The sequence below is a fragment of the Crocuta crocuta genome, unplaced genomic scaffold, assembly GCF_008692635.1.
Source record: "Crocuta crocuta isolate KB4526 unplaced genomic scaffold, BGI_CrCroc_1.0 scaffold286, whole genome shotgun sequence".
NCBI lineage: Eukaryota > Metazoa > Chordata > Mammalia > Carnivora > Hyaenidae > Crocuta > Crocuta crocuta.
In genome coordinates this window covers 1,015,934-1,040,128 of record NW_027530979.1, presented here as the reverse complement: position 1 = coordinate 1,040,128, position 24,195 = coordinate 1,015,934, and the positions used below count along the sequence as shown (strand labels likewise).

General features: G+C 40.4%; 1 protein-coding gene across 1 annotated transcript; it reads right to left on the bottom strand.

Moving 5' to 3' along the window:
* Nucleotides 1-439: 439 nt before the first annotated feature.
* On the bottom strand, nucleotides 440-22,468 carry MCHR2 (melanin concentrating hormone receptor 2). The gene is made up of 5 exons (XM_077770164.1): nucleotides 22,287-22,468; nucleotides 12,827-13,036; nucleotides 7,179-7,373; nucleotides 4,572-4,691; nucleotides 440-755 (listed from the first exon to the last, which is right to left on the bottom strand). The coding sequence occupies exons 1-5, from the start codon at nucleotides 22,466-22,468 to the stop codon at nucleotides 440-442; spliced, it is 1,023 nt and encodes a 340-aa protein (XP_077626290.1).
* Between the last annotated feature and the right edge of the window lie 1,727 nt (nucleotides 22,469-24,195).

Here is a 24,195-nt window from a genome sequence, read left to right as displayed (position 1 = left end):
TGTAGTTAAAAAAAATGGCCATATTTCAGACTTCTTTTTAAGGTTTTCTCCCCCTAGGAATCTCAAGAGCACGATTGCAGTGAGGCCAAAGTATGGACTGCCAGGCCAGATTCCTTGGTGAGTTTTTAGTCAGTAGTCATGGATGGCCCTTTTATCAGTGACAAGTTTATAATATGGTGAAATAACACCCATAACTGTGGAGCTCAGGGATCTTAGACTATCCCTTTACGTACTCCCAATGCAGACAAATATTTTACATCTTACTAAATTTAGCAGATTAAGCTCATTGCATTTGAATGGTTATACTTCCATTCCATGCTACTAAGATTCACAAGTATACAGGAAGGATGGACATAAGCACACTGTTTCACCTGCCCTTTCTAATAACACCAATAAGACAGACAAGCCTATCTAGACTTTTGGTGATCCATGTACTCTCCTAAAAGCTTGATTTCAAGGTATTTCCTATATTGTTGATATCCTTCTCAGTCACTCTCCTTCGCACTTGAGGCAGGCGTTTCCGGAAATTTCCACTCAGTAGGATGTAGAGAAACGGATTGATGCTGCTGCTGGCATAGCTGAAACAGATGGAAAGATAATAACCCACATGGAAAGCCAACGTGGGCTGCTCCATCTGTAAGTTCACCAGTTGTATCACGTGATAGGGGGCAGCGCTTAGGATAAAGACCGCCACCAGCACCAGCACCATCTTTGTCAGCTTCATCACTCGTTGCTTTGGAACACTGGGATTATAACTACAAGGGAAACATTAGGATAGACAGAACATAAACAACCATAGAAGTTATGGGGCAGTGATTTCCTAGAACTTTCATTAATAGAGATGTCATGCAGTTACCATGTGCCCCCTGATGTGTTGTGATGAGCAGAATCGATTTTGCCCCAAAACACAGAACTATAGTCTAATTGTGATACAATACCAGGCAAATCCAGATTGGGAACATTCCATGGGATACCAGACCAATACTCTTTAGTACCCTCAAGGTCATGAAAAAGAAGGAAAGAGTAGGAAACTGTCATAGACCAGAGGAGATTGGGGAAACATGACAACTAAATGCAATGTGGTCCTCTGCACTGAATCCTGGACTGGAAAGAGGACTTTCATGAAAAAAATGGAGACATCCAATTATGGGTAGAGTTTAGTTAGTAGTAATGTACCAATGCCATTTTCTTTGCTTTGACAAATGCATCATGGTAGGTAGTATATTCCTGGAGAAAGGAAGTGAGGACTGTCTAGGAATTCTGTAGTATTTATGCAACTTTTCTATTAATTTAAAGTTATTCCAAAATAAAAATTTAAACTTCCTAAGTTTTATCATGTTTTATTTAGATATTTAATAGAAATGTCCCAGGGACATAGTTGAAGCAGATGAATAAGCCCAGGGAATAATATTTAAAAAACATGGCAACTGAAAATGATTGTAAGATAATGATTCTTCTGCAGCTTATCAGAGTAGGCATCATCATTCCTCTAAGTTTTTGCATTTTGAGGGATAACTGGATAGTATGAGATTTGTTTCATAAGATTCTCTTTGCATTTCTGAGGAAAGTGCTGGGAACAAAGTGATCTGCTTTGGAGAAAGGTCTTAAAAGGGCTCAAGCATCTCCTCTCCAGCTGTCAGTGTCTTAATACTCCATGTGATTCCATTTCAACTGTCTCACCAGCTCAGCTGCCTGTGATACATTTAGAAGCTAAATCATTTTTCTGTAACTGTGGCTGCTTCCCTTTCCCATTCTAAAAGGCCCCCTTTAAGAATGCAACATTTCCAGAGAATTTCAAGAAGCTAAGTGGGAAAAAAATGTCATGGGTCAATAGAATACCTAAAGCTTTGGTACCAGAGTTTGCCGCAGATTTTGACTCATAGTTGAACCTATTTGACTTCTGGGGAAGATGGTGGGTTAGGAGAATCCTAAACTCACCTCATCTCACAGATACACCTAGATAACACCCATATCAGTTGTAAATAACCCAGAAAATGACCCAAAGACTGGCAGAACAGACTCTACATAGTTAATCATAGGGAAGAGGCCACATCAAAAATGGTAGGAAGGGCAAAGGTGTGGTCAGGGGCAAAACTGACTATAAGACTGTCCACTGGAGGGCAGGAAGCTGCAAGCATGAAGAAGACAGAGGAGCAGACCCTACACCAGGCCCCCAGGCAGGGGGGATCTGAACTGGGAAGACGAATCTCTGCAGCATTTGGATTTAAAACCAGAGGGGATGAACTTCACAAGTTTTTGCAATCAGAGGCCTAAAACCTGGAAGTTTAAAAATCAGCAGGCTCACCTCTGGGAGAGTTAGAGAGTGGTAGGAAACTGAGTTCCCACCCTTAAAGAGACAACACAACAAACAGTCCCTCATAGTCACAGCATAGAAGCAGCAGTTTGAAAAATATCTGTGATTTATTGATTGATCTCTGAACATGTGCTGGAGGGGCAGAGATCATTAGGAGACTTCTCCAAGAATAAAGGAGCCGGTAGTGCCATTTCCCTCCCTGCCCTCAAGCCTAGAAACATGGACACCTAGGGAACCAGCATCAACCCTCTCTACCTAGCTTGCTAAAAGTGTCTCCCACCACCATGTTCTTCTGTGGACCTGCCTCCTCTACTATGCCTTTGGCTGGAGCCCATCCAAAGCACCGCCACAAGCTTGGCAGTGTGTAAGCAGTCCTGACATTGGCCAGCACCACTTTATTTATTTATTTATTTTTTAAAATTTTTAAAAATGTTTTATTTATTTCTAGGAGAGAGAGAGAGAGACAGCGTGAGCAGGGGAGGGCCAGAGAGAGAGGGAGTCACAGACCGAAACAGGCTCCAGGCTCTGAGCAGGCAGTCAGCACAGAGCTAGACGCGGGGCTCGAGCCCACGAACCACGAGATCATGACCCAAGCTTAAGTCGGAGGCTCAACCAACTAAGCCACCCAGGCGCCCCTGGCCAGCACCACTTTAAAATGACCCTGTCTGGGGCAGCTGTGTGGCTCCATTGGTTGACTCCAACTTCAGCTCAGGTTATGGTCTCGTGGTTCGAGCCCAGCTCGATACAACAATTGTTAATATTTATGCACCTAATATGAAAGCACCCCAAAACATAAAGCAACTATTAACAGACATAAAGGAAGTAATTGATTAGAATACACTAATAATAGGGGACTTTAACATTCCACTTACATCAATGGGTAGATCAGATAGAAAATCAACAAGGAAACGGTGGCTTTGAATGACATACTGGACCAGATGGATCTAAGATATATTCAGAACATTCCATTTTAAAAGAGTGGAAAGTACATTCTTTTCAAGTGCACACGGAACATTCTCCAGAATATATCACATAGCAGGCCACAAAACAAGTTTCAACAAATTCAAAAAGATCAAAGTCATATCATGCATCCTTTTCTAACCATATGCTTATTAAACTAGAAATCAACCATAAGAAAAAATCCGGAAAGAGCACAAACACTTGGAGGTTAAATAACATGCTCCTAAATAATGAATGGGTCAATCAAGGTATCAAACAGGAAATTAAAAAGGTGTGGACACAAATGAAAATGATAACACAGTGGTTCCAAATCTTTGGAATGCTGGGGTACTCAGTTAAGTATCTGTCTTTTGGTTTTGGCCACAGGTCATGATCTCACAGTTTGTGAGATTGAGCCCTATATCAGGCTCCAAGCTGACAGTGCAAGAGCCTTCTTTGGATTCTCTCCTTCTCTCTCTGCCTCTACCCCCACTTTCTCTCTCTCTCTCTCTCTCAAACAAATAAACTTTCTTTAAAAAAAGAAAAAAAAAACCTCAGACTTTTAAATATAGAAAACAAACTGTTGGTTCCTAGAGGGGATGTGGGTGGGGAGATGGATGAAATGGGTGAAGGGGATTAAGTGAGGATGATGTGGGGGAGATCTAGTGATCTTCTCTTCCCCAGACAAATACAGTAATCTATTCTAAAGACAAAATTTAATATTTGTCTTAAAATCCAACATGTGTTCACTGAGTTATCTTGGTATAGACAATTTCAAGTAGAAATTAATTTAGATTTATTCATACAGTTTTACAGACAACTATTTTTAAAGGTTCTTCCCAAGTCTATTGTCTTAGGGTAAGTCTTTGGTTTTATTTAGTCCTAGTTAATCTCATCCTAAATATTCAAATATTAATGAGATTCTTTTCCTCCAAATTAAAACATTAAACACAAAATTAGAAAGTTATACACAGCATCTAGGATACTTACATATGTACACAACTCTGCAAAGTGTATAAACAAAACATTTAAGTAATGTTGATAATAAATATAAAAATATTGTTTTAATAGTATATTGAGTTCTGTTTAGATTTTTATGAAACTTACATCAGTATTGCAACATTTATCACTGGGAAGTCCTCAAATAGCTGCTTCAGAACATGTCTTATTTTCAGAAAATGCCTCATCTAGACATTAATGCCCGTATGTCTAAATGTGGTATGTTTCAAGTGATTGTTGTTTAAATTTCTGTTGTGGATGTCTTAGGATCTCTAAATTGTTCTTTCAACAAATAAAATGAAATAAGGTAAATACTCACCATCTGGCATCCTTATTCTGTTGATACATCTCCCAAGTATAGCATAAAATTAAAATATAGCATACCAAAATCAAAGGCAAAGGGAAAAAAAAAGTTGTTATCGTCAAATAAAGTGTATACCTGTAAAATGAGAGAGAGAGAGAGACAGAGAGAGAGAGAGAGAGAGAGGGAGGGAGGGAGAGAAATACATGGCTGTTATAATCACAATGCCAGGAATTGTTTTTTACAGTTTATGAGGCATGATTCTTTAATTTTGCCTCAGGATAATTTGGGCTCAGGATAAAAGTCCTTGGAGAAAAGTTAAGAATCTTTGCTGCTTTTATGTAGAGAAATCTTGCTCTTCATTATTTGCCAACAATGGTGCTCATCTGTTCTCTAGCCAAGCCCAGCACTACTGAGTACAAACAGGTGCAGATACATATTATTACCATTATCTTTAGTGGTATCTACAACAATACAGAGCAGCAAGTAGTATTTATTATATAGTAGACGCTGATCTGAGTACTTTACATATTTTAATCCACTGACTCTGTGCAACTGCTCTGATTATAATTACCATTTGTATTCACATGTTATAGACGAGCAAGCTAAGGCACAGAGGGGTTAAGTGGCTTGCCTAAGAGTATCCAGCTAGTAAGTAGGAGAGGTGGGATTTGAATCCACAAGAGAGTTGAGTTGCACAGCCCACCATTGTAATCAAGGCCCCAGATGGCCTTTCGAAGGGCCTGTTGTGAAATGAGCCAGTCTTTTCCTCCATGCTCCCCGGGGGAACATTCTCAGGTAAGCCAATTCCATTTTTGCACAGATGCCAGGTGTCCTCCTGCCTGGAAGAAGCTTGGTGTTGGTGTAAGGCAGCCCACGCTGGGTGGTTGTGCACATGGTGGCAGAGGGAGAGCACCTGGGAGCAGAGGGACTCAGAAAGCCACACAGTGGTTTCAGTCTCAGTTCACCATAAGAACTTAATTCTGGAGGGAAGCAACAGAGGCTAGAACCTCAGAATAGCCCTTATGATAACCAACGCAAAACAGCAGATGCAGCTGCTGGTGCAAAATAGTCAATCATTGTTATTTCTTTGACACAGGCTGAGTCCTTTAGTTACCTCAGCACACCTCTAGTTGTGCACACCTCAGGTTGTGCTGCTCTGTTAGATATGCTGGGATCCATATTAACAATCTATCAGCCACCGGTGATTAAATATCATTTCACCTTTAGCCTGGCAGACGGTTTTTGGCTGTGAGTGTAGCCAGTGCTGGTGGCAGAAAATAGTGAATACTAACTATCAATCCTACTGATGCTGTGGTCCTCTGGAGATTTTTGTTACTGGATTTGCAGCCTTGCAAGAGCCTCTACCTCTATCCCTCTTGGGCTGTGACTACATGATGCAGAAATGACTCATCTGTTTGACAAGTGGTGGATGGGAAAAAGGAATCTTCCAGACTGACTTGAGATAATATATATAAAAAGCACCTAGCACAATATGTAGCCTGTAGTAGGAGGTAAAAAAATTTTAGTCATAGACTCCATTGGTATGTTCACAATTTCAAACAAAAGTTTGGACTTAATTTTTCTTTTCATATTAAAATGTGAGAAATAAACTGTATTGGCTGCTTAATAGTTACCTAGAGCTGCTGTAACAAATGACCACAAACTGGGTGGCTTAAAGCAACAGAAACTTATTGTCTCAGTTGTGGAGGTAGAAGTTAAAGGGCACCTGGGTGGCTCAGTCAATTAAGTGTCCAACTCTTGATTTTAGCTCACGTCATGGTCTCATGGTCGTGAGATCAAACATCCAGTTGAGATCTGTGCTGAGTGTGGAGCCTGCCTGGGATTCTCTTTCTTCCTCTCTCCCCAACTCTCTCTCTCTCTGTCTCTCCCTCTCAAAAAAAAAAAAAAAAGGTATGAAATTAAGATGTTGGCAGCGTTGGGGTTTTTTTGGAGGCTCTGAGGGAGAATCTACACCATGCCTCTCTGGTAGTTTCTGAAAATCTGTGGTGTTATTTCGCTTGTAGACACATCACTCCAATCCCTTCCTTTGTCTTCACAGGCTCTCTGTGTGTCTCTTCAAACCTCACTCTCATTCTGAGGACACCTATCACTGGATTTAGGGCACACTCAAATCCAGTATGACCTCATTTAACTAGATGATATCTGCAATGACTCTATTTCTAAATAAGGTCACATTCACAGGTACTGAGAGTTAGGACTTGAATATATCTTTTGGAGGGGAGGGCGAACTCAAACCGAACTCCAGTGGCACACTGATAAGGTTGCAGTCTCGGTAACGCCTAGACCCTTTTGGAAATTTTGCCCCTCCATTGATTTTTGCATTCCCACTGTGTGTGGTCGCCGTGGATCTTTAAAAATCATATTTAAATATATTTGTGTCCACTGAGGCTACAGAATTAAACTCCAACTCTTTTTCGAAGGGTTACTCTCCTCTTAAAATCAAACTACTGACTTGATTGTGGAAAGCAGAAAGCGAAGTGGGGAGACTGCCCCTTAGAGCATCCCCAAGGACACTTGCGTGGCTGCTCACGTGTTGACAAGGAGGATGAAGCACTTCACAACTTAATTCAACTCTATTTTTCTTAAGTTTTAACAACCTACCAGAGTACATCGTCAGGGGATGTTAAATCAAAAGCACAACTCTCCACGCCGTCTTTAAATTTGATGACCTTCGAGTAGACCCAGACAGGCAGCGCCAGAATAAAGGAAGCTGCCCAAAGGGCCAAATTGATGCGGATGGTCTTGTACCTCGTTCTCCAACTTGTAAGTCGAAATGGTTGGACGAGGGCCAAGTACCTGCAAAGCCAGTTAAGAAGGGTTTGGGAACAATCAATAAAACACTGAGCTGCAAGGATGAAAGGTTCATGACAAGAGTAAATTATTAGTATTATTATCTTCCCTGAAGCACACCTCTATCAGGGTAAAAGAAAGTTCTATTTTTTAAGAGCTGGCTGGTACCTGTAGAGAAAACAACTCTTGACCCTGCAAGTCTGAATAAACCACTCACTGAAATAGCTGTCACTTCCTCGAACACACTGATAATGGTAAAATTCTACCCTGTGCAAACTCTGTCTTTACAGAAGTGCTCCCTGTGTAGGCTGCGTTCTGGAAAACTCTGTCTCTGAGCAGGGATTTCCTCCAGGAAGGAGGGACCCTCTTCCAGTAGGCTTTACTGACATGGAGGCAGGAAGGAGGCAAGTGCACCAGTTGGTAGGAGAATCCCCCAGGCAGGATGGGGTTCTGGCCCATTGGGACAGACATTTTGCCCAGATGGCTTTCCAGTGGGGGCCCCAGGCTCTTGAAAGTTCAGTTCACAGAAATCACAGTGAGGATAAACCAAGGTGACTAGTACAGACAAGGCAGATTCCTTTGGGAATTTAGGCTGGAGGCCAGAGAGGGGAAACGGGCTAATTTCATGGAGAAGGGGTTTTCCTTCTTTTCTTTTCTTTTTTATCTCTCACATTTTGACTCATAAAAAAAGCATAATCATTAGTTAAGCTTGAAGTCTTGACATATCAAATATATTTGGTTTTCCAGCAAATCTGAGAATATTTCAGAGCCAACTGAAAGCTGAAAGGTGAGAGGGAGCTTCGAATCAGAAGGAAGGGTATTTGTGAAAGCACAGTTTTTCTGGAGGTGGGGGTGTTGGATGGCAATATCCATACACATTAAATATATGTGAAACATGATTTGATGGTTATTTAATTTTTGTAGAGCTACTTAAGATTTCTAAAAATAAAAAAAATTGCTTGTCCCCTGTTCTTTCAGTCTTGCATAAGAGGCAGGACGTTTTAAGGGACACTTAGTTAAGGGACTCCTCCGCATTCAGGCAGATGCTTATGGCCCCGGGTACCCTCTTCTGCACACTGCACCTTCATCACTGTGGCTGAGGAGAGGAGGACCCCTCCCTCCCTCATGTACAATCACGAGGTAGGGATTGTGCAGCAGTCCAGCCATCATTCCATCTGGGATGAAAGGATAATGGAGTCATGGCATCAATAGATTAGGGAATCTTCTCTGATTATATCCTCACCCCAAAACCCTCCTTCCTCCACTTAAAAACCCCTCACTGGTTTTCCATTGCCTCACAGGTAAAATTCAGAATTCTTACCGTTACTTGCAAAGTCTTTCTCCACCAGGCCCTGCCTGTCACTCAGGCTGAAGCTTGTTCCAGTCTTTATAGGGCTTTCAAGCTCTCTCCCTTTTCAGGATCAGGTGCATGCTGTCTTACTTGCCTGGCAGAATCTCCCTCTGTTTCCTTTTGCTCTTCCTTTGAGTCTCCATTTAATAGTCTGTGTGTCTTGGGGTGCCTGGGTGGCTCAGTCAGTTGAGTGTCTGACTTCGGCTCAGGTCACGGTTTCATGGTCTGTGGGTCTGTGAGTTTGAGCCCCAAGTCGGGCTCTGTGCTGACAGCTGAGCCTGGAGCCTGCTTTGAATTCTGTGTCTCCCTCTCTCTCTGCCTCTCCCCAGGTTGTGTTCTCTCTCTCTCTCTCTCAATAATAAATATATAAACTCAAAAAGTTATTAAAAAATAGTCTGTGTGTCTCAGAGAAGCCTCCCCTGACCACTCTATACAAGGGCCCATGACTATAAATGCAGATGATGTGCGAACTCTACTTTTCCTTCCTAATATGTATCACTGTGTGGAAATACACATTTACTGTGTGACTCCTCATTTAAAGTCTGTCTACCTCTCAGGAATAGAAGCCCCACAAAAGCAGGAACCTTGACTGTTAGTTTAATGGTCTTGTATCACCTGTATCCAGCATAGTTTCTGGCCTTTGGTCATACTCAATAAATATTTGTTGAATGGGAGATTTGGCTCCTACTTACTGACTCCTGATGTTCTAGAGAATTTATTTACAAAAGTAGCCATCTATGAAAGTCTAGGCAGCTTTCATCTGGAGGTATATACGCTTAATATTTTGGATGTTTACATAATTTTTTTGGTATCGACTTGGAGGGAGGAATCCACTATTGAGATATTCCACACATCAATAGTTATTGTGAATCAGAGAAAGAAATATGAAAATTATCAGATGCACTTGAAATTTGTGATCTGTTAAATTGGCAATATTTAGATGACTTAAATAAATGTAGGGGTGCCTGGGTCACTCAGTTGGTAAGCATCTGACTTTGGCTCAAGCCATGATCTCAAGGTTCATGAGTTCAGCCCCGCATTGGGCTCTTTGCTATCAGAGTAGAGTCCGCTTTGCATCCTCTGTCTTCCTCTCTCTCTGTCCCTGCCCTGCTTGCATGTGCATGTGCCCTCTCTCAAAAAATAAGCAAACTTTTTTTTTTAAAATGTTTTATTTATTTCTAGGAGAGAGAGAGACACACAGCGTGAGCAGGGGAGGGTCAGAGAGAGAGGGAGTCACAGACTCTGAAACAGGCTCCAGGCTCTGAGCTGGCAGTCAGCACAGAGCCCGACGCGGGGCTCGAACCCACGAACCGCGAGATCATGACCCAAGCGAAAGTCGGACGCTTAACCGACTAAGCCACCCAGGCACCCCAAAAAATAAGCAAACTTTTAAAATGACTTAAATGTATAAGCAATAAGTCTTACTGATGGCATTGACATGGCGAATGCCATGGTTATGGCCTTGCAAATAAAACTCCATTTCTGTTTTACAAAATCTCAGATTTTGTTGAAGCTTTATGCATTTAGTATAGTCAGAACTGTAAGAAATGCTGAGAAGGAAAACGTTCAGTTTTACAGACTTTTAATTTCTCTCTGTCCATGTGATCCTCTAGAGTGAGGGCAGAGAGAAGGATAAGTACCCAAGGACCTTAATTCTAAAATAAAATTTTAGCATGCTGTGTCCATTAGATTAAAAAAGTAACATTAAGGGGTTCCTGGGTGGCTCGATTAGCTAAGTATCGGCTCGATTTTGGCTCAGGTCATGATTTTATGGTCATGAGATCGACCCACATGTTTGGCTCTGCACTGAGTGTGGACCCTGCTTGGGATTGTCTCTCTCTCTCTCTCTCTCTCTCTGCCCCTACCCTTTACTCTCTCTCTCTCTCAATAAATAAATAAACATTAAAAAAAGAAAAAAAGTGACATTCAGATATATAAGATGCACATGCACATGTACACATATGCTCACAGAAAAGAACCTGTGAACATTAGGGAATGTATACAGTTGGTTTGTTCCAGTGCAGACAATGTCCATTCACTTTATTTGCAGTAAGAGGTTTACAGAAGAGGTATAATTTCCCTTCTTTAAAGAAAAAGCCAAAATTCTCCTGCCTTCAGGGTATGGGGCATAAAGAAGCTTTTATTATCTCTCAGAATGGGCTTATGATTGGTAAGACCTATGCATTAGATTACATTCTTGCAGGGAGCCTGCTCTGCATTGGAGCAGGGGCCAAGCTCACCAGGCTTTACCTAAGACATTGTCAGAGATGGCTGGCATCAGATGAACCAAACAGACCTACATTGATTTTTTTTTTTGTTTATTCATTTTTGAGAGACAGAGAGAGACAGAGTGTGAGCGGAGGAGGGGCAGAGAGAGAGGCAGACACAGAAGTTGAAGCCGGCTCCAGGCTCTGAGCTGTTGGCACACAACCAGACGTGGGGCTCGAACTCACAAGCTGTGAGGTCATGACCTGAGCCAAAGTCGGACACTTAATCGATTGAGCCACCCAGGTGCCCCTACATTGATTTTTAAATGTGCTGTTAATTATAAATTGAAAAGCACCGTGTATATTTTGAGAATTCTTTTGCAGAAAAGCCATAGGATATAAAAAATGAATTAAACATCCCCATCATGTCTGAATAATGATCCACGGAATGATTTCTATGAACCTTGCTATTCCTTTGTTTATTCATTTGAAAAACTGATCATCACTTCCTCATCCAAAAGACACACATGGAATGGTAAAAGAGGCAGAGCTCAGGAAGAGGTCATGGATGGACCCAGGGAAATTTAACATANTCACAAACCGCGAGATCATGACCCAAGCAAAAGTCGGACGCTTAACCGACTAAGCCACCCACGCACCCCTTTTCGTCAGTATTTTTTGAGCACCTAAATGCCAGGCACTGTCACACAGACACGAGATATATTAGCGATCAAGGACCCTGCCTTCATGGAATTTACATTTGAGAGGTAGAGGAAACTTAACAATAGACAGTGTGCACACACACATCCACACAAAAAGTGAATTAAACTATGTAATATATTGGAAGCAAGGGAGAAAGAAAAAGTAGATCAGAGCAAGAGGGGGTCCAGTGTGCTGCGTTGGGGTAGGGATAGGAAGAAGATGGATGGAGATTTTAAGTGAGTTGTTCTCTGAGACAATTCCTGTTGTTGCATATTTCTGTGTCTTTAGGGCTTGTTTCTATTTGGGGAGTGTTGCTAAGACCTAGTCTGAGGGTCCTAGCACCTAGATAATGCAGGGACATCCTAGATCGCCTGTTTCTTGAAGAGGTCATATGATAAGGTTGTTACGAGCCATCTGCCATCTCTAGAGACAGTCTGGATATGAACTGGGCTCCACCATTCCCTGGCTCCATAAGTACTCACCATCACTGTCATCTCCTCGAATAACATTAGCTTACATGGTTGGTGGACATGGCCATGGCACGTTCCAGGTCACAGTCTAATGCATTTCTAATGATGTTCATTAAATATCAGTACTTGTATTAACTTGTCATAATGGTGGGTGTAAAAGATGTAAAATATGGTCTTCCTGGTACTGTAATATCTTTTCATAGCTATCCAGGAGCCCAGATCTATTCCCCAGATTCCTTCCAGCTGCTAGGTAATAATAAGAATCTATGAGACATTGAACATACCAGAAATAGCCCTGGACAGAGAGTAAGGAGACATACTCCAGTTCTCAGTTCTGCCATTGACTCCCTATGTGCCTTCAGAAAATACCCTCACTTCTTGGGGCTTCAGTCTCCTAATTGCAAGAATGATGGGTGGGGGGCACTCATTCTGGTTTCCAACATTTCATGATTTCAAGATATATTTATCTTGCAGTGAATTAGAACTAAGACTGAAGTAAAAAAAAAAAAAGAATAAATAGGAAAAGGGATTTTAGTGTTCTAAATTTTCCATTAAAAACATAGTTCTATGAAAGCTGGAAAAAATATTCTTAAGCCCTACAATGAAATAAGCAAAGTAAGAGTAACTTTGCTGTTATAAACCAGCAGGTATTGCTTAAATTTGGATGAACATGGGAAAGCGCAAGCACTTCTGAATTATGTGAAGCCATTTCAGAGTTTCTTCACTTACCTGTCCACACTCATTACGGTCATGATGGCAGTACAGGCAAACTGGTTGCAAGTATCCAGGGATGTGATAATGGTGCAGAGAGGCCCCCCAAATACCCACTCTCCTCCCCGTGCCCACTGATGAATAAGAAAAGGCATTCCAATGATGTGGACCAAATCAGCCACAGCCAGGTTGCAGATATAAATGTCAGGAATCGTTTTTTTCCTGGACCTGAAAGAAAAGCAGGGAAACTGAGGATTGATATTGAAATGATACACAATTTATGCCACGTGTTACAGATTCTTAATTGTCTAAATGCATTTTAAAATAAGTTAAAAGAAAACCTACACAAATGCATGTATGAATGCCTAGTCTTGTGTACATTTAAACATTTTGAACCATATACCTGATAACTTTCTGTAGTGGTTTAAAGATATGTCCACAGATTCTTTGATACTGCTTTCAAAAGATGGAACCTAATTATCTCTGTTTGAGTGTGGTTAAACGTAGTAGCCCACTTTTCACACATGGAATATGGTGGAAAGGGCAATGTGTGACATAAGAGTATAAAGGCATTATAGGCCTTTTCCTTGCTCTCTCTTGGATCACTTTCTCTGGGGTAGCCATCTTGGGAGGATACTCAAATAACTTTGGGGAGGTCCCCATGGAGAGGACCTGAGGCCCCCAGCCTACAACAAGCACCAGTCTCCCTGGTATGTGAGTAGGCTCCTTTGAAGTAGATGACCAAGCTCCTGCCAAGATGACTGTTGCCTTGGAGGACAGCTAACTGAAACTTTTTGAGAGACCCTGAGCCAGAGCCACCCAGCTAAGCTGCTTCTGGATTCTTGACCCTTGAAACTGTGGGATAATAAATGTTGACTCTTTTAAACCACTAAGTTTTGGGGGTAATTTCTACAAAGCAACAAATTATACAAATTCCAAGCTCCCTTAGGCAAAAGGCTTACTCCTTACTTAATCCTATCACCAAAAACAGCTGAACANTCATCTACAAACAGATCATTGTTAAAAAATTTCAACCATTACTTTGAAATATTCCCTGAAATACAGTGTGGAGAAGAAATCTGAAAAGAGTAAAGTGTTAGAGGGCACAGAGAATAATTGCATGGCCCCTGCTGCAGGGAGTGTGTTCATTGCTGTCTAGATGTGGCACTCTTCTCTGTAAGCAAAAGAATTTTCTAAGAGCAGAAATTTAAATTTCAAATTCAGTTGGTCCCATGGGACATGTGGGTGGCCCAGTCGCTTAAGCCTCTGACTCTTGATTTTGGCTCAGGTCATGATCTCACAGTTCATGAGATGGAGCCAGGCCTGTATCGGACTCCAAGCTGATGGCACAAGAGCCTGCTTGGGATTCTCTCTCCCTCTCTCTGCCCCTCCCCCATGTGTGAGCATTCTTTCGCTATCAAAATAAATAAAATAAAATAAACATTTAAAAAATTCAGTTGGTCCCTATCTTCAAGGAGTTAGGACATTCAGTAAGAAACAGGTAATATTTTTATCTGGGAGATGCTATTCATTAAGTCAACAAACATTTTATTGAGCACCAATTATGTGTCAGGCATAAAATTGTGTTCTGGGGCTGCAAAGCTAACTAATCTATAAACCCTAACGTCAAGGAGCTTGTAGTCAAGATGTGTATAAATAAAGATCACTGCAGTGTGGTGAGAGAAAGCTAGAGCAGGCACAAGGAGCACATAAAAGGGGCTCCTGCCCCCTCCCCTAGAGACAGTCAAAGCAGATTCCTTGGCAGAAGTGGCATCTGAAGTGAGGACAAATAAGGCTGTAAAGAGCACATAAAAATTAGCCCTAAGATTATGCCACAATTGCTAGTTCACTCTGAATACACGGCTTTGCTCTGTGGTTTGGAAGCTAGTGTGTGTCTTTATTATCCATGAGCTAAAACTTCTACAGCCTGTGAACTTTATTTCTAAGCCATCAAATCCTTGTATGAGACGAGTCAGAGAGGGTATTTTCTCCAGATCCTGGCAAGCACACACTGTGTGGGAAGGTACTGCAATAGCATACTTAGCAGCCACACTCTGGGCATGGTTGATGACACTATAAATCATGTTGGTTCCCTGTCCCCAGCAGGTTGGTGACTCATAGAGGAAAGACCCAGAATGAGAAGAGATTTGAGGAAAAGATCATGTCAACCAAAAGAGCAGTCAAGTGACTGTCCTTGGTCTCTTATCCTCTGTCGTCTCCAGCCCATTGACAATGGGAGATGGGGAGGAGACAGGGGAGGAGAATAGCTCCTAGAGATCAAGTAGAAAGAGTTCCACAGTAAAAAAACAAAAAACAAAGCAAAACACCATAACCCCCCATAAAATTTAGCCTATAAACAGATGTTATTTTCACTTGAATTAGGATATAAACTATAAATGGTTGCTTAGGGTCTAATTGCAGCAATTAGATTCATGGCCCTTGCTCTTTGCTAGACAGGCACCCATCATCTCCTGATAATGAATTGTAATTCCATTGTTGAAGACAGTGCAAGCCATTAAGTGGCAATTAAAATGAATTAAACAAAGTGTTTCTAGATGATATTCTGTATAGAAAAAGAGAATTCTGAAGCAAATGATGATCTGGACATAAGATGATAGGGCAATAAAAATAACACATTATATTTATTGTTGCTTTCTTTAGTAAGAGTGATGGCATAGAAATTTTTAAAAAATTAGAAATTGTAAAATTTCTACCTATACAACCTGCATTCTTTTTTTAGGTCTAATTTATCTCTGGATTCTCTGTTGCCAGCCTTCATTAGATTTCTGTCATGACTCAAACATTTAAAATAAAAAATGTACACTAGTGATCATGTTAGCTAACATGTTTTCCATATGGTTAACATTGCCATATCTAATGCTCACTAATTTGAAGAATGATAAAATAAATTATGGTATTGCACAGTACCCTACAATAAATTATGTAGTTGTTACAAATCAGCTTGCAAGAATATTTAACCAAAAGAGAAACATACTGATTAAGAAAGTTCCAGTTATGTATACAGCATAAACTTATTTAACATTTAAATAATTTATTTCAACATTTGTTTAAAAATATGCTGGAATCATATGTCAAGTGATTACAATGATTATCTATTGGATAATAGCATGACTATTATTTATGTTTAAAAAATTTTATTAACAACATGTTTATGTTTTATGGTCATAAATAACATATGCTATGGGTTAAACAAAGCTAGTAAAACACATAATACCACACATGCAGGAGGCTCCTTTGATGATCAACTTGCTCTCAAATCCTTTTCCCACCCTTCTCCAGCTTTGTTCCTAGGTGTCCTTACCAATTGGTTTTTGGTTGGTTTTGGCCAATAGGAAGCACTGTTGGAGGGAAATTAGAGGATGGGAGGAGAGGAGAGGCCAAGGCATTTCCTTATCTTTTTTGCTATTGGCAGCTCTGGCCAGTGGCTGGATATCTTCCATGGCACCATCTTCCTCCTGTAGCCCCTATTCCATGGTCCTAGATTCCATTATGGCTACAGCTCCCACCAGGCAGTCTAGATCATGGGGCCTATAAAACTACGTGTTTTCTTTTCTCCATCCAGCTCAGGGCTGGGAGAAGGGTGGTGGTGTTAGAGTGGGAGATGGTGATAGGACATGGTAGAAGCTTCCTGATTTTTAAAAATTTTATTTATTTTATTTTTAAATAATTATTTACTCTCTCAAAATGAGAGTGTGAGAGCTAGCAGGGGAGGGGCAGCAAAAGAAAGAGAGGGGGGAGAGAGAGAGAGAGAGAGAGAGAGAGAGAGAGAAAATCCCAAGCAGGTTCCATGCTGTCAGCACAGAGCCTGATTTAGGTCTGGATCCCATGACCCTGGGATTATGACCTGAGCCAAAATCAAGAGTTGGATGCACAACCGACTGAGCCATCCGGGTACCCCAAAAGCTTCCTGCTTTTGTGTATGTTTGGGTTGTCTTACCAGCCCCTGTCTGACCTTTAACTCTAGTTGAATTAGATTCCCCTTGTGAAAAACCTGCAGTGGATTAGTAGTGATTTTGTGAAGCACTGTGCGGAGAAGAATTCTGAGTCTTTGCATAGTCACTGCTTACAGAACTGATCTGTGCACAGATCTGTGCACCAGATGACTGGTATGGATGGGAGAGTGTAGGGTAGACTGACATATTTGCCAATGCTACTCTAGATACATAGTGTAATACAGTTGAAAGAGAACCTAATTGGCAATTCCATTTTCATTTCTATGCCCTCCTTGTGTCCTTGGGAAGGACATTCAACCCCTTTAGGTTCCAGAGTTGTCTTGGTGCATTGGAACATTGCAGTGAGGCTCTCCCCACAACTTTCCAGATGTGGGTGAAAGATTCTACAGCATCTGAAACATAGGATATGTGTGCAGCAAGAGTATGGTCAACCCCAACAAGAACTTACATATGGCTGACACTCTGAGAATGGCTGAGGGGTGGGTCAGACGGAGCCAGTAGTTATGATTTAAGCTGGGTAGAAAAAAATGGTAAGTCTTTGTTCTAAGTTTTAAATCTCTGTCTGTTTTATCAGCTGGTATTCCACCATTGGATCATTAGTGTTCCTGGGGCACCTGGGTGGCTCAGTGGGTTGATGATCAGACTTTGGCTCAGGTCATGATCTCATGGTTTGAGTTTGAGCCCTACATCAGGCTCACTGCCGTCAGTGCAGAGCCTGCTTTGGATCTTCTGTCCCCCTTCTCTCTCTGCCCCTTCCCCACTCATGCATAGGTGCTCTTGCTCTCTCTCAAAAATAAACATTAAAAAAAGAGTATTTGATTATTAGTATTGCTTCAGGCTAATATACTGACCCTCTTGTAATCTCTGTATAAAAGGTAGATACCACTGGGAAGGTTAAAAGTAAGGTATTTCAGAAGTTATCATCTAATGTGAATTCAATGATTTGACAGTGTCAGGGAATGACAGAATAAGGACTTTTTATTTATCAGGAAACAGGGCGTCCCTTAGAGAATCTCTACCTACATGAAGCTGTCTGTTAGAAGACAGGTGAAGATGTGTTCAGGAGGTGGGGGTAGGGAACTGATGGAAAAGAACATTCTCCCCTTGATGGAAGTAGCTTCCCAGGGCCCACTATGACTGTGGAGCAGAGTTGTGTAATGGGATTGAGTTCACTAGTCTCTCTCTGAAGAATAAAAGGGAGAAATGATTATGTTATAATTGGCCCAGTTTCCCTCCCACATTTTCTAATCTGGCTTCCTTTTGACCTGCTGTGAATATAAAGTGTGACCAACTAGTAATGATCTGGTCTCACTACTTTATAGTCTCTTCTTAATGCACAAATTGCTTCTTACTTTTTAAAATGGCCACATGGCATCTCTTATTCTGGAAGCCCCATCTTCCTTAAACTTATTTTATTATACGTTTCTAGTCTTCTTTTGGCAAAGTCAGAAGTTAGTTCATTGCTTGCTTCCTAGTATTGCTAATGATCTTACTGACTTTCAGTTGTGTTCACCCTCTTCTGATACAAATATTCATCATAAATGGGAAAGTCGCTAAATCTTCTTTAAATGTATCTATTTCTTCTTATTTTTAGTGTAGTCTTAACATTTTAATTAAGCCACCCATCTGTTAAGAAGGTAACAAATAAAAGATCATGGCAAGACATGATGAAAATATTAATAGAAATTGCCTTAAAATTTTTAGAGAACAATTTTCCAAAAACAAAGTGTTAGATAAATTCCAAGCCAAAAAATAATTAAAATTAATTTACTTTCAAATGACTTTTGAAAGACTAATACATTTTTGGACAGCAATTTAGAAAGAAAAATATTAAAGTCCTAGTAATAAAAATTAAAATTAAGTTGCTTCCAGATGTTTTTTGAAAGATTAAAAGATTCATCTTAAAAGTTCCATTAACATGTCTCTTCTCACATATTATCTATAAAATGGTAATGACAAGAAGAAAAGACAGATTTTTCACAACCATTGCAAATAAATTGGTCAGCATGATGGCTCAAGTTTTCTTTTTTTCCAGTTAAATGATTACTTATGTTGAGAATCTGTTTCCAGGAATTATAGCTCAAGTAGTGACTTTTAGAAGAGTTCACATTCCACATTTCTTCTTTTTTCCAGCTTTGTCTCCAGATAAGTAGTTAGGATCAGGCCATTGTCTGTTGGTATAATTAGAGGGGAACCAAGAATTTTCTCCAGCCCTGAATATCTCTTTGACAACTTGTCACAGGGCTTGAAATCTAACACTGAAGAGTCTTTACATATAAAAATTGCCTGGAGGGGCACCTGGGTGGCTCAGTTGGTTAAGTGTCCGACTTCGGTTTAGGTCATGATCTCACGGTTTGTGGGTTCAAGCCCTGTGTCGGGCTCTGTGCTGACAGCAAGCTCTGAGCCTGGAGCCTGTGATCTCATTCTGTATCTCCCTCTCTCTCTGACCCTTCCCTGATCACGCTGTCTCTCTCTCTCTCTCTCTCTCTCTCAAAAATAAATAAAACATTAAAAAATTTTTGAAAAATTGCCTGTAAAAAATACAACCATTTCTGCAAGGCCAACACATGATAAGAACCTGATTTCAAGAGAACCAGTGAGGCCACGGCTCTATGGATATGAGACATACTATATGTATCTCCAGGAAAGAACAGTAAAGATCCTGAGGGGTATGAAGGAAAGGTGGAAGGAGAAGTGGGCAGGAGCAACAGGCAGACAGCAGAGAGCGAGAAACATTCCTGAATTTCTGACTATAAACTCTTGACTTGGCGCTATTGTTTCCTTTAGGCTTCCTGAGAATATCTGATTACTTCTGGTTTCCTTCGGGAACTTAATATTTGAACCACCTTTTTTGTTTTTCACTTGATTGTTTTTAATGTCTTGTATTAATTTTCAAATTATTTAAATCTTAGCTTTTCTACTAGTCTATGAACTTTTTAGAGTCAGATGCTGCTGCATTTCTTTGGTATTTATATAGCCCTTAGTGATAGGTTGCAATAGGTATTAGCAACGTGTATTGAGTTGAACTACTTACAGCACTAAAAAAATTATTTTAAAATGCTTGATATTCACAAATGGCCTTGTGGGACACAATAATAAATGCTTGCATTCATTAAGTGTAGAATTCTAATATACTAAATAAATCTTCCATTATGGATTGTGTAAATACTGTTGATATGCTACACTTAACTGCAGAGGTAATGACAATAAAAATTTGAGGGGTGCCTGGGCGTCTCAATTGGTTAAACATCTGACTTTTGATTTTGGCTCAGGTCATGATCTCGTAATTCATGAGTTCAAGCCCCGTGTCAGGCTCCACACTGCTGAAAGTGCTGGGCCTCCTTGGGATTTTTTCTCTTTCCCTCTCTCTCTGCCCCTTCCCCGCTTGCTCTCTCTTCCTTCCTCTCTCTCTCACTCTCTCAAAATAAATAAATAAATAAACTAAAAAAAAAAAAAGAAAGCAATCATTTAAAAAATTTGAAAGTGGGCTGGCTGGTAAGAAGCCACCTGGAGAATGTGATCAGTTATGAGCTTCCTCTGGGATAGTGAACCATACTTCAGGTTGCTCTTGCTCTTAATTGATTCTGTAAGGATTCTTCTATCTACATAGTAAATCCAACCATCTTTCTAGTTTTAATGATTTGTTTGTTTTTATTTATTTTTAAATATTTATTCATTTTTGAGAGAGAGAGAAAAAAATTAAAAAATTTTTAAATATTCATTTTTGAGTGAGCAGGGGAGGGGACAAGAGAGAGGAAGATAGAATCCAAAGCAGGCTCCAGGCTCTGAGCTGTCAGCTTTGAGCCGAATGCAGGGCTCGAACTCACAGACTACAAGATCATGACCTGAGCCAAAGTCGAGCCCTCAACTGACTGAGCCACCCAGGTGCCCCTTTTTGTTTTAATTTTAATNAGCACCCAAGTAGGGGAGAGGGGCAGAGGGAGAGAGAGAGAGAAGCTTAAGCTCCATCTTAAGACACGGGGCTTAAGACACAAGGCTCCATCTCATGGCCCTGGGAACATGGCCTGAGCCAAAGTCAAGAGTCAGATGCTCAGCTGATTGACCCACCCAGACTTCTCTGTTTGTTTTTATTAATGTGGAGAAAATAATCTGGAATTTGGAATTATGGGATCTGAGTTCAATGCCAGGACTGTCACTAGCTGTGTGATGCTGGACAGGTTATTTTCTCTCCTAAACCTTTTTCCCTAAATGCGTATAATAATTGTACTGCTACTTTGGATTAAATGGGTTTGCAACTGTGCTTTGTAAGTGTAATATGCTACACAAAAGATTCTTGTAATTGTGTGTTAATATGCTGAAAATGCTATTAGGTGGTACTCTCAAAAATGTTTTCTTATATAGAAACATGGACAATTTTTTTGATAGTTATAAACATGATTAGAGACCAGGATAATTAAATTTAACATCTTATATTGATTAAAATAAGTAAAACTTAAATGTGAAAATAATCAGTATAGCAAAAATATCAAGTAGTGATGGGGCATATATACACTAACCCTGAACCCTTGTCTCAAAACCCATAGGAAACAAGTAATCTATTCCTGTTCTCCAGGTTGAACATTCTGCCCTGGGTTTGAGAGGAAGGAGGAAATTACCTGAATGAGATGGGAGATGAGAAGCAAAGGCAGGAGGTTCTAGGGAGCAGATGTCTCTTAGTTTGGCTTACTTGGGGGGGGGGGTAGTCTACACTGAAGGGAACAGCCTATCATCTATGACTTCCAGAATCTTTGGGTGGTCAGGTAGTGTATCTCTCTTGCCCAAATGAGTGAGAAATAGTCTCTTTCATCAACCAACCAGGGAAACTTCTTAGCATAACTCTTAGGCCAGAAAATAGAATGGTTGCATGCCTGGGCTCTATCTCTAGATTAGTCTAGGATGAAACTATGTATTAAGGTTTATTTAAAGTTTATTTATTTTGAGGGGGAGAGAAAGAGAGAGAGACAGAGTCAGAGACAGAGAGAGAGAGGGAGGAAGGGAGGGAATGAGCAGGGGAGGGCAGAGAGAGAGAGAGAGAGAGGAGGAAGGGAGGGAACGAGCAGGGGAGGGCAGAGACAGAGAGAATCCTAAGCAGGCTCCATGATGTCAGCATGGAGGCAGACATGGGGCTTGAACCCATGAACCAGGAGATCATGACCTGAGCTGAAACCAAAAGTCAGATGCTTAACTGACTGAGCCACCCAGGCACCCCTGTATTAAGATTTTTAAAAGCTCCTCAGGTGATCTGATATGGAGCTAAGATTGAGAATCACTGCTCTAAAAATTCCTTAACTCAGCAGGAAGCATTGCCTTAGGTCTTTTCATTTTGAGTTCTACAACTCAGATGTTACTTAATACATGATGAAAATATCTGTAGAATCTTCTTTAGTTATTTTAACCAAATATTTCTAAAACCAATTATTAAGCAAAATCCTATAGAAGGAAAGGAATTCATTTAGGGAGTATAGAATCTGCCTAAATTTCAGCAAAGAATAAGAAGATCTTACCTTATTATAGTGAATACAATGAGGATGTTGCCAACCAGCCCCAGTGAGCAGATAATCCCAATCATGGAAGGGAGGAGAATTGTATCCACAATACTGAGGGTTTGATAAGCAAACTCTTTATTGCAGGATTTGTTCAAAAGTTCAACAGAGGCGTTCCAACAGGATGAGTGAAGTGAATTCATTGTTCATGAATTTCCAGCGGTTAAAGCTGTGAAGGAATAGGATGTGATTTATTTAATGAATTTTCGAGGCAGTTCCGTGACCATAGCTTTTCTTTAACTTAATTCAAAAAAATTTTATTGGGGACTTCTTTGCCCCAAGAATCCATGCAACCTAAGATTCCAGGTGAATATTACTACTTCCTGTCCATAATGACTTCACAGATTACAAGAGGGGATATGTGAACATGAAATTACAGAACAGTGGACTGCAATTTTATGCATATGTTATCATACCTTATTGTAGTGCATTCTTTGAACATTGGTGATACTTAGTACACCCTGGTACTGGTGGTTTACAGCTGGTATCTGTTATTGGTCTGTGTATCTACTTGTATTGGCTAGTACCCCTGCAATACCTAAGTTGTTAAATACATCGTCTTTGCTATAAAGTGCATGGGGAACACCAACTCTGAATATTGAGGAATGGAATGCAATCAGACTTCTTGAGATGATTCCTGGACTATCTTAAAGGAGGAATAAGAGTTAGCTCAATAAAGGACAGTGTAGGAAGGGAAAGTGTTGTAACTAGTAGGGGACCATGTACAAAGAATAATTATGGCACAGGAAAAGAATGCCTTAAAAAAACAAAAAACAAAATCAAATAGATCTGGAAAATTATTTGCTTGATAAAACACACTAAAAAATGCCATCTAAGTTTTGTTTCCAGTAATGGTAAATTGGGTAACCCAGATTAACCCTCCCGCTGAGAACAATAAAGTATGCTGGAGAAATGTATATATGTATATGTATGAATGTGTGTGTGTATGTGTATACAGCAATTTTAAAATATTCAAGATCTGAAAAGTTACTGGGCCCTCTCTGTCCAGTGTTTGGATGAGATCTTGTAATTGGGAGGTAAGCAGAATATTAAAGGACCAAGGCTCTCTTTTTCTAGAAGGCACTTATTGCTGCTACAACCATTTGGGCTCTGGTTCCATGTCTGTAATTATGTCCAGAGAGAAGTCAAGGCCCACAGCCTACTAGGGTGAGGAATTTTGCAGAACACTTCCTCTGAGCTGGAGCCCCAGGGGTTACAACCTCAGGTCTGGATGAACTGGATTTAGAGTTTTCACTCCTACCTCCACAACTATTGGGAGCTGCTAAAATGGCTGCCTTGCTAACTTTGGAATGGAGACGAAAACAGAAAGAAAAAGAAAAGCAGATTTTCTTGGGGTGGTGGCTTCCAGAGACCCTTCCCTAAGAGGGTCCAGAAGAATTCTCTCTCAGGTTTTCACCCTGTGTAGGCAAAGCCTAATTAGCCCAGGGACTCTTAAGGCTGATATGGTCCAAGAGTTTGAAGCCCCTGGGTACCAGATGGATGCAAATGCAAATCCTCTTTGAAAGGGAAAACAGTTATCCTAAGGCCTTAGATAACTCTCAAAATATTTTTTAAGGATAATGGCCAGCAAGCAGTTAAAGATACAAGCATTGCTTATATACTGCTTGATATGGATTAGACTTAAATGTAAGACCGTGACTGAAAAACTACAAGAAGAAAATGTAAAGAAAAAGCCCCTCAACACTGGTTTTGGCAACAGTTTTTTTTTTTTTTTTTTTTGAAATGATACCAAAAGTTCAAGGAACAAAATCAGAAGTAAACATGTGGGACTATATCAAACTAACAAGCTTCTATGTGTCAAATGAAACAGTCAGCAAAATAAAAAGGCAATGTATGGAATGGTAGAAAA